At 59.4% G+C, this 9,054-nt stretch overlaps 1 protein-coding gene across 1 annotated transcript; it reads right to left on the bottom strand.

The window, feature by feature from the left end:
- Positions 1-1,626: 1,626 nt before the first annotated feature.
- Positions 1,627-4,005, bottom strand: KLHDC7A (kelch domain containing 7A). Its single transcript, XM_008148160.3, has one exon. The coding sequence runs from the start codon at positions 4,003-4,005 to the stop codon at positions 1,627-1,629; it is 2,379 nt and encodes a 792-aa protein (XP_008146382.2).
- Positions 4,006-9,054: the final 5,049 nt, after the last annotated feature.

The raw sequence follows: 9,054 nt of genomic DNA, 5'->3' as shown, positions 1-9,054 counted from the left end.
AAAAAAATCTACAAGCCCAACAGGGGGTGTGTGTGGGGGATCTTAAATAAACCATGGTGCAGCCACTGGGTGGAATGTTGTGCAACGATTGAAATGATGTTTACCGAGGGTTTGTAATAACACGGGAAAATGCTTATTCTCAAAAGTGAGGTGAAAAAAAGGGAGCAGAACTGAATTGTAAATTCAGCATAATCACGCCTAGGCCAGAATCAAGCCCGGCCGAAATCACACACAGAAGAGACAGGCTGGAGAGACCGTGTCACAGCAGGGGTTAATTGGGGAGATTTTTTTTTCATACTTTTCTCTCTTTTCCAATTTCTCTATAATGGCATGGTTGGCCTAATGTAAAAAGCAACCCACATTTAAGATTCTTTTTTATTTTCCCCTGAAGGAGAAAGAACTCTTATTGGGAAAGCAGATGGCCCAGGGGCAAGCTTTATTGGACCAACAGGCCACTCTGAGGCTGAGGGCCCCAGGTGGGCAGACCGGCTATTCACCACGGTCCGGTGGAAACCCTAGACCCTGAACCCATGGCGTCACGTGGGCCGCCTGACACCCAGCCACACACCCAGCCGTGGCGGCGGCGGTGATGTCCTGGAAATTATTTGTACTCTCCTCTCTGAATGTGCGAACACGGCTTCTCTCCTGGGAATGCACTTTCTACCCAAGCAAGAAACCTCTCTTCTAAATGTCGGCGGGACAGGATTCTCTCCGTGAGGTGAAGGGCTGCAGCAGAAGAGCTGGGTTCCAGCCAGTTCACCGCATTTCCCGCCCCCCCCCCCCTCCGCCCCGAGAGGGAGCTCCCAGGAGGACCCACCTCTCCTGCCCATGTGACAAAGGCTCTCAGGTGCAAGGCCGGGCTTCCCGGGCCCTGAGCCACCCCGGACTTTGCAGGCCCCCAGGTTTCCACTCGGGTCTCTGCTCAGTGTGTCTTATCAGGAAGGCCTGCTCACACCATCCCGCTCGCCTGCTTAGCTGGCTCGGTGGCTGTATCTGACATGGGTCCTACTTATGTATGTATCTTTGTCAGAATTGCCCATTCTCCTCCACTACAATGTGAGCTCCTGTCGGGCAGGCGCCTCCGGCACAGGAACAGTCCTGGCCTCTCCTTCTGTAACTGAACCGACCATCATGCCCCCAGGGGGTCGTTGAGGGCCCCCTGAGCGATCCCCTCCTGCCACCATGGCCCTGCCCGCTCTCATCCCTGAGCCCAGCTCCAGAGAGAGGAGCACAGCTGCTCTAGTCGGTAACGAGGCCCGGGGTCAGCTCGAGGGGTCACTGGGGGTCAACTGGCACCTGAATCGTGGTTGTGATAAGGCTGTGCCCCTAAAGTGTGCTAGGGTCCTGGGAACCCCCTCTCCCCCCAATTCAGACTTGAAGCCATCCCGGGAGATGTGGCTGCCCTCGGCCTGGAGCACCAGGCCCTAGCTCTATTTCACCCTTGCCCTCTGCAGCCCGCTGGCACCAAAGCATCTGGGAGCCCAGCCACCGACGGACGTAGGACTGGAATTCACCTTCTGCAGCCAAACTCCTGGCCGCCTGGTCTCCCAGAAACGGCCCATGGAGCGGTGGGCAGGGGGTGCTCTTTGCCTCCAGCTTTGCAGGCGGAGCCCAGCAGAGGGGCAGCTAGACCCTGGTCTGAGGCACCTGGGGGCTGGGCAAGGTCAGGACCGTGGGCAGGAGGGTGCCCCGTGGGGAGGGGAAGCTGCGCAGCTCCTTGGGCACAAACCTGGGCGAGATGTTGTCAGCCAGGAAGAGGAGCGTGCGCCGGCGCCCCACGCAGTAGACGAGGCTGTCCACCACGGCGCACTGGAAGGCGTCCGGGTAGGGCGTCCGGTACGTGGCGCACTCGTACCAGAGACGGGCACTGGCGCTGCAGCGGTACACGCTGATGCCCAGGCTGCGGTTGAGGTCGAAGCGGTAGAGGAAGCCATCGACCGCCACCATCTCGGCCGTGCGGTCCTTGCCGCCCCCCGTGGGACCGACCTGCCAGCGCTGCTCCGGGGCCGAGAAGCGGAGCAGCAGGTAGCGCAGGGTGCCGCCCGTGACGAAGATGTCCCCGGCACACGCCGTGGCCGTGTGCGCCAGGGCGAAGGTGTCGTTGGGGAGGGGCGGGGCAAAGGCCCAGCGGTCCACGCGAGGGTCGTAGCGCTCCACCGTGTTCAGACACTCGCCCCCGATGGCGTACAGGTAGCCGTCCAGGGCCACCAGGCGGCAGTGCGGCCGGGCTTGGTTCAGAGGGCACACCTCGCTCCAGATCCCGGTCAGCGGGTTGTAGCAGAAGACCCGGCTGGAGGGCCGGCACCCGGACCCCTGGCACCCGGACACCACGAACACGTAATTGAAGAGACTGCAGATGGCACAGCCGCGGGACACAGCCTCCGGGGGCAGAGGGGCCAGCAGGTGCCAGACGTCCTGCTCATCGTCATAGCAACAGAGGCGGCCAGCGTCTTCCTGGGGGCACATGTCGGCCACCACCAGGTGCTTGCGGCCCCTCAGCCGCCTCTGGAGGACCAGCTCCCGCTCGGCCCCGCTCAGGCGCCCGTAGATGTCCGGGCTGCGCAGGACCTGGAGGTAGTTGTCACTCATCACCTTGTAGGCGGCCTCCTTCAGGGCCTCCAGGTTCTGCCTCTTGGCCAAGGTCAGCACCTCGTAGCAATTGCCCAGGTCCAGGCGGACGTCAGGGGCTGACCCGGGGGTGAGGGGCAGGTGGAAGAAATTGGTCCCGGCCACGAGCTGCAGGTTGGGGTCCCCGCTGCTTCCGGCTGCGCTGGACTCCAGAGGCTCCCCGGATATGGGGGGGCTGGATGGGGAGGTCTGGTCTGTGCAGGATGGAGGGGGGCTCCCGAAACCGTGGAGCTGCAGCTGAAACTCGGGGTTGTCCACGATCTGGAGGAGGCTCTCCTTCCTGCTGAAGCCCCCCGCGGCGGGCAGCACAGGCTGCGGGGAGGCAGCTGGATCGGCTCCGCCTTCTCTGTCATCGTCAAGGCCTCTGGGGACTGTCCCTATTCCCAGGGGGCCTGGCACGGGAGGTGGCGCCTCCGCCAGGGCCGCGGTGCTGGGGGCCAGCCTGCCTCTGGAGGTGGCCTGGGAGGTAGACTGCACGTAGTACTCGTACACCTTGCCCTGCAGCCTGGGCCGCATCCCCGCCACCTTCTCCTGTAGGAAACTCTCCTCTACTCGAACCCGGGCCACCGAGGAGAAGGTGTAGGAGGCGTTGGTGGCCCCCTCCTGCTGGTGCAGGGCCAGGCCCATGTTGGAGGCAGCCCGCAGGGCCCCTGCCTCTTCCCTGCAGGCCCCCAGCACGCCGGCGAGGACCCAGCTCTGGCTCATGTCAGTCTTGCCTTCCGAGCGGGCCATCCAGGGCTGGAGGGGGGACGCCTGCTCCCCAGCCCCTGGCTGCTCGGGGAACCCGCCGTCCTGCCACGGAGCAGGCCCACCCCCCACACCGCCGCCGTCCACGGCAGCCAGGACATCTGGGGCGCTTTTGGGTTCACTGCCCAGAGGGGGGCGGTGGGGCAGCTCGGGCCTATCGCCAGCAGCTGTTCCCGTGTCCCGGCCACTGCCGCGAGGAGGTGCCAGGCCGGACTCCAGGCACCGCCCACCCTCCTCCTCACCAGCTCCTTTCCTCTCGGGCTTCCAAGTCTCTCCGGCTTCCACGTCGCTGGAAGGGGTTCCCAGGACCCGGGAGCCCCCCAGATTCTCCCAGCTGCCGCCCAGCGGCACTCCAGGTCCCTTGCTTCCGCTCCGGCATCTCAGGCCCCGGTGGGGTGCCCCAGGAGCAGCCCCCTGGGCTTCAGGCTGCCCGGAGCCTTCTGCCTCCTCCTCGGCCTTGGCCTTGGCGCTCCTGCCCCACAGCGGGGCTCGGGCGGGCCTCGACTTGTACAGCCTGTAGGCTGCGGTCAGCAGGAGCAGCGCGGCCGCGGACAGCACCACCTTGCCCGTCAGCTGCATGTCCAAATGCCAGTCCTGGGCCTCGGCTCCGCCTCCTCCTTCAGGGAGCATGCTTCCCAAGCCAACCTGGGGCGGAGGAATGTCAAGAATCTGATTAATAATTGCCCAATGGGGGCCGGCTCCTGGTTCCCGCCGAGCTGAGCGGAGGGGGTTCTGGGCCAGCTCTGGCCAGCTGAGGAGTTGGAGCAAAGGTGACTTTGAGCGGGCAGAGGGTGGCCACCGAGCCCGGCCGGCCGGCAGATCCGGGCGCTGGCCTCCTGGGATCCGGCAGTGCCTGCCCCGGGGGTGGGGTCTGCCCCGGGGCTGAACTTGTGATCAGCCACCTGAGCCCGCAGCAGCTGGAGGATGTCAGGAGTGTCCGCGGCTCCTGAAGAGGGAGGAAGCTCTTGACCAAACATCACCCGATGCTAGGAGACGCATGGGGTTGGTCACTATTTGTGTGCGTGCTTTATTTTCTCTTTTGCAAATCAGCTGTGCTGGGAGGGTTGGGTGTGGCGAGTGCGGGGCAGGTGGAGCCTCGGCAGGTGTGGCAGGAGACCCGCCTGGGTCCCTTTTCTCCCTCTTGGGGGCCCCCTGGTTCCCACAGTGGGGGTGGGGTCTGCAGTGAGCAGCAGGGGAGAGCCTGGGAATGCTGCCAAGCCACCTGACCCGGCTCTTGATGCCTCTGCCCTCCTGAGAAAGCTCGGGAAAAACACATGGCATTCGTGCCCGGGCCAGGGGCAGGCGTGGGGCACAGCCTCACCCTCCAAACCGGACAGCCTCCCAGGATGAGAGGCCGAGGGAGACTCACCCGCACCGCCTCGCCGGGGCCAGGGGTTCCAGGTCCAGACTACCCGGCTCTGCCACTTACCAGCTGTGTGACGTTAGGCAAGTGACCTCACCTCTCTGGGCCTCAAGGTCTTCATCTGAAAAATGGGGGTGACAGCATACCAACCTCATCAGGTTGTGGTGAGAGCAAAAATGGGTTAATGGGTGGAAAGCCTCGTAGAAGCTCAGTCACTATCAGCCATTCTTTTCCTCTCTTCTCTTCCTCCTCCTCCTCATCCGTGTCCTTGTCACTGTATTAGTCAGCACCAGCTGGACCTTCCGTAGCACAAATCTAATCGTGTCCTCCGTAGACCGAGGTCCTCTCTGGGTCCCCAAAGGCCAGGATCTCAAACCCGTGCACCCCACAGGGGCCAGGCAGGTAAACTGAGGATTCACCCTGTGAGGGTGCCAGGCGGGCAGGCCCAGCACTGCCAGGCCCCACTGTTCAGAGATGCTTACTCTAGGCAGTGATGCGATCCGTCGTGATTTCTAAATGATGGCATCAAATTTAAAAATGAGAATAATCCCCACTCTGCGAGGAATTTGTCTCCGAAGCCTTGACGAGGAGAAAATCCTGACTCATGCCTGTGTCCACAGCCCCTCACACTCCAGCCTCGGTTTACCACCCCGCTTCCCCCGCCCCAAGTTCATTTCCCGTTGGCTGCCTCACGTGCCTGCGCAGGGCTGGGGCTCCGCCCGACCCTCTCTGCTGGTGCACATCCCTGCAGCCCTGTGGAGTTGGCTCAAAGACTGTGCCTCCCGTGCCTTCTTCCAGGTGAATCCATCTTCCACCATCATCTTCTCCTTCTTGGGCCTCTTGTTCTTTTCTCCTCTTGTAGCCTCTATCGTGGGCCGTGGGTCAAAGTGCATTCTGTTCTCAGGAGCTGGATTCCAAGTCCCCGAGGCCAGGGTGGGGCCAGGTGCAATAGGGACAACGGCCCGTGTCTTACAGGCGCCGGGTGTGCCGGATGAGTCTCCTCTCCTGCTCAGTGTTTGTTTAAGAAAAGTACAGTGGTCACCCCGACCTTATGGCAGCTCCACGCTTATGTCACGTTGCTTGTCAACAGGGACTTCCCTCTCTGCTTCCAGACCCCAGAGTTTTGCAGACCTGAGTTCATCCAGCCGGCCTCCCCCCTGCCCCACTGGTGACGGGGCAGCAGGGTCCCTGTCTTCCCATCGTGGTCAAGGCAGTGATTCTGAATTCCAGAGGCACTGACACGGAGGGTGTGTGTTAGAAATTCAGTGTCCAGGCCCACCCCTCCCCATCCCTTACTGATTCAGGAGGTTTGGGGTGGCACCCAGGAAATCCCCATTTTTCAACAATCCTCTCCGGAGGTTTCAGTGGGTCTAGGGATTTAGACTAGGTCAGTATTTCTACCCACCTGCTGAGAATTCCTCTTCGTCCTGGGTGGAGCGAGCAGTTACTCCCTAGATCACCAAGGTGAGGCCCAGGGGACAAGGGGGCGGGGATAAGTCCTGGGCACTTTGCATAAGTAAAGTCATTTTGTTTCCCAGGAATTTGGAGACGGGGTATTGTCAACAGGCGAGGAAACTGAGGCTCAGAGGGATGTGTCAATGGCACATTGGTGGTGAGTGGCAGGTCTTGATTTACAGCCAGGCCTCTGCAGCTGCATGGCCCCTGGGTCTTCCTCTGGGAGGGAGAGGACCAGATGAGTGACAATAAAAAGGGTGTGTCCAGTGGTGGAGCCAGGGCTTTGGGGCCGAGGGGTGGGGACAGTGTGGGACTCTCCTACTGTGGGGAGGGGAGGACTTGTTGCACACCCCAGGTGTGTGGTGGCCTCTCAGATGCCACCTGGTGAGCAGGGTCTGGGCCCCTTTGATGTGGGCTTTTCTACCCAATGAAGGCTCCACTGTGCCCCGGAGTGCTCTCCCTATGGCTCCAGGGTAAACTGATTGAGTCAGGCAACCACCCCTTCCAGCTGGAACCTGCTCCTGGGCACCGAGTGTGGCCAGGCTGAGCCCCTGGGGCAGCAGGGAAAGGCGGGGGTGGGGGGGTGGGGGGTGGGGAAGGGTGGGGGGAGGGGGCATGGAGACCATAGACTCAGGCTCAGCCCCAGGGGACTGATGTCCTGATCGGGAAGATGGCACATGCCCCCAAGTTATGATTAAGCCACAATACATCACAAAGGGGAAATTAACGAGGCCAGGGAAGGGCGCTTAGCATTGACGATTTTTAAATATATATATATTTTATTGACTTTTTACAGAGAGAAAGGGAGAGGGATAGAGAGCTAGAAACATCGATGAGAAACATCGACCAGCTGCCTCCTGCACACCCCCCACCGGGGATGTGCCTGCAACCAAGGTACATGCCCTTGACCCTAATCAAACCTGGGACCTTTCAGTCCGCAGGCCAACGCTCTCTCCACTGAGCCAAACCGGTTTCGGCAGCATTGACTATTGATAAAGGAAGCAGGGGCATAGACTGGTGGATTGCTTGAACCCATATTTACCGGATGCTTATCATGTACCAGCCCTGTGCTGGGATGCAGTGACATAGGTTAAAGAAACATGCGTGGCCCAGCCAGCGTGGCTCAGTGGTTGAGCCTTGATCTATGAACCAGGAGGTCATGGTTCTATTCCCAGTCAGGGCACATGCCCGGGTTGTGGGCTCGATCCCCTGTAGGGGGCGTGCAGGAGGCAGCCGATCAGTGAGTCTCATCATTGGCGTTCCTATGGCGCTCTCCCTCTCCCTTCCTCTCTGAAACCAATAAGAAGCAGTATCTATATATAAAAAGAAACACAGGTGGCCCCTGTGTCCACGGAGACTGCCCGGCTCTGGGGGAGGAAGATGCTGAGTGAGGTGGTGAAGTGTGACGGTGCTCCTGCCGGCGTGGCGCTTCCCTAGTCCGGGGGCAGAAGTGACACCTGTGACACAGCTGAGCACAGAGGAGCCTTCGTTAAGGGAGGCTTCCCGCTGTCCGCCCTCCAGTGCAGCTCTGAGAACACAGCCACCCGAGATGGTGTTAAAATGCAGGTTTTATGGTTATTCCAGTTCGGTGAGGCCAACACGTCAGGAGATGAGTGCTGTTGAAAAGAGAGTTTGTTACTCCCAGTTCCCACGAGGAGTTTCCCCTTTTCCAACAGGCCCCGCCAGACAGGGCCACACTGGGAAGCACCAGGGGCTGTAGGGAGACGGGGGGGGGGGGGGGGGGAGCATAAAAGCCTTTATTGTGGTTTTCCTGGGATGGAGCAAACACAGCAGGGTTAGCAGGGTTAGGATTGGCTCACTTGAGTCATTTCGGGGCCTCCGGGGCTGCCTGTAGTTGTGGGTGATAAGGGCAGGAAACGTCGGCCCTGGTGAGTAAGAGCCTTGTGAGAACCTGAGAAAGGCGGAGGGGTTGGGGTAATGGCTTTGGATTGGTTCATCTGCACGTGAAAGGTGTCCTAGGTGAGTCATTGGCTATCTAGGAACTAGCTAACCTGGGCAGGGAAGTCCCTCCCCATTTAAGGTTAGCAGGCCTGAATGTCAGAGCGTAGCAGTGCAATTTACAATAGCTAAGCTCTGGAAACAGCGCATGTACCCATCAGTAGATGAGTGGGTGAAAAAGCTGTGGTGCATTTATACCATAGGATACGATGCAGCAGCAAAAAAAAAAAGGATCTCTTACCCTTTGAGACAGCCTGGAGGGACCTGGAGAGTATTGTGCTAAGAGAAATAAGCCAGTCAGAGAAAGACAAGTATCACATGATCTCACTCATATGTGGAATCTAAAGAATGAAATAAACTGATGAGCAAAATAGATCCATGGACACAGAAGCACGGCACGGACTGTGGAATCTCAGAGGGAAGGCGGGGGTGGATGGGAAGAGATCAACTAAAGAGCACATATGCATATATGCATAACCCATGGAACAGACAATAAGGGTGGTGAAGGCCTGGGACGGAAGCAGAGGTGGGCTAGAAGGGGTCAATGGGGAATAAGAGGGGGACATCTGTAATGCTTTCAACAATAAAGATGATAAAAAAGAATACAGAGAATAAGAGGATATAGTTACTATAGAGTCAGAAGACACAAGAGCAGGGACTGAGGGCCCCTACGAGGCAGGGCCATTGGAGTGAGCTTTCGACTCTAACCCGAGGTCCCTTTCCTCTGACAGGTGAACCCAGCACTCCCACTGGCTGACTTCAGACTCCATAAACTCAAGCTTATTTTTTTTAGTCCGTTTGGAAAAAGTGAAATGAACAAATGAAGACAGGAGCGAAATTAAAAGATAATTGGAAGTCTATATTGGGCTCCTGCGAACGTGCGTGCGTGCCTCCAATCTGGC

This window comes from Eptesicus fuscus, chromosome 9 (genome assembly GCF_027574615.1).
Source record: "Eptesicus fuscus isolate TK198812 chromosome 9, DD_ASM_mEF_20220401, whole genome shotgun sequence".
Classification (NCBI taxonomy): domain Eukaryota; kingdom Metazoa; phylum Chordata; class Mammalia; order Chiroptera; family Vespertilionidae; genus Eptesicus; species Eptesicus fuscus.
The sequence above is the reverse complement of the archived record's forward strand: the minus strand, read 5'-3'. Positions and strand labels throughout refer to the sequence as shown.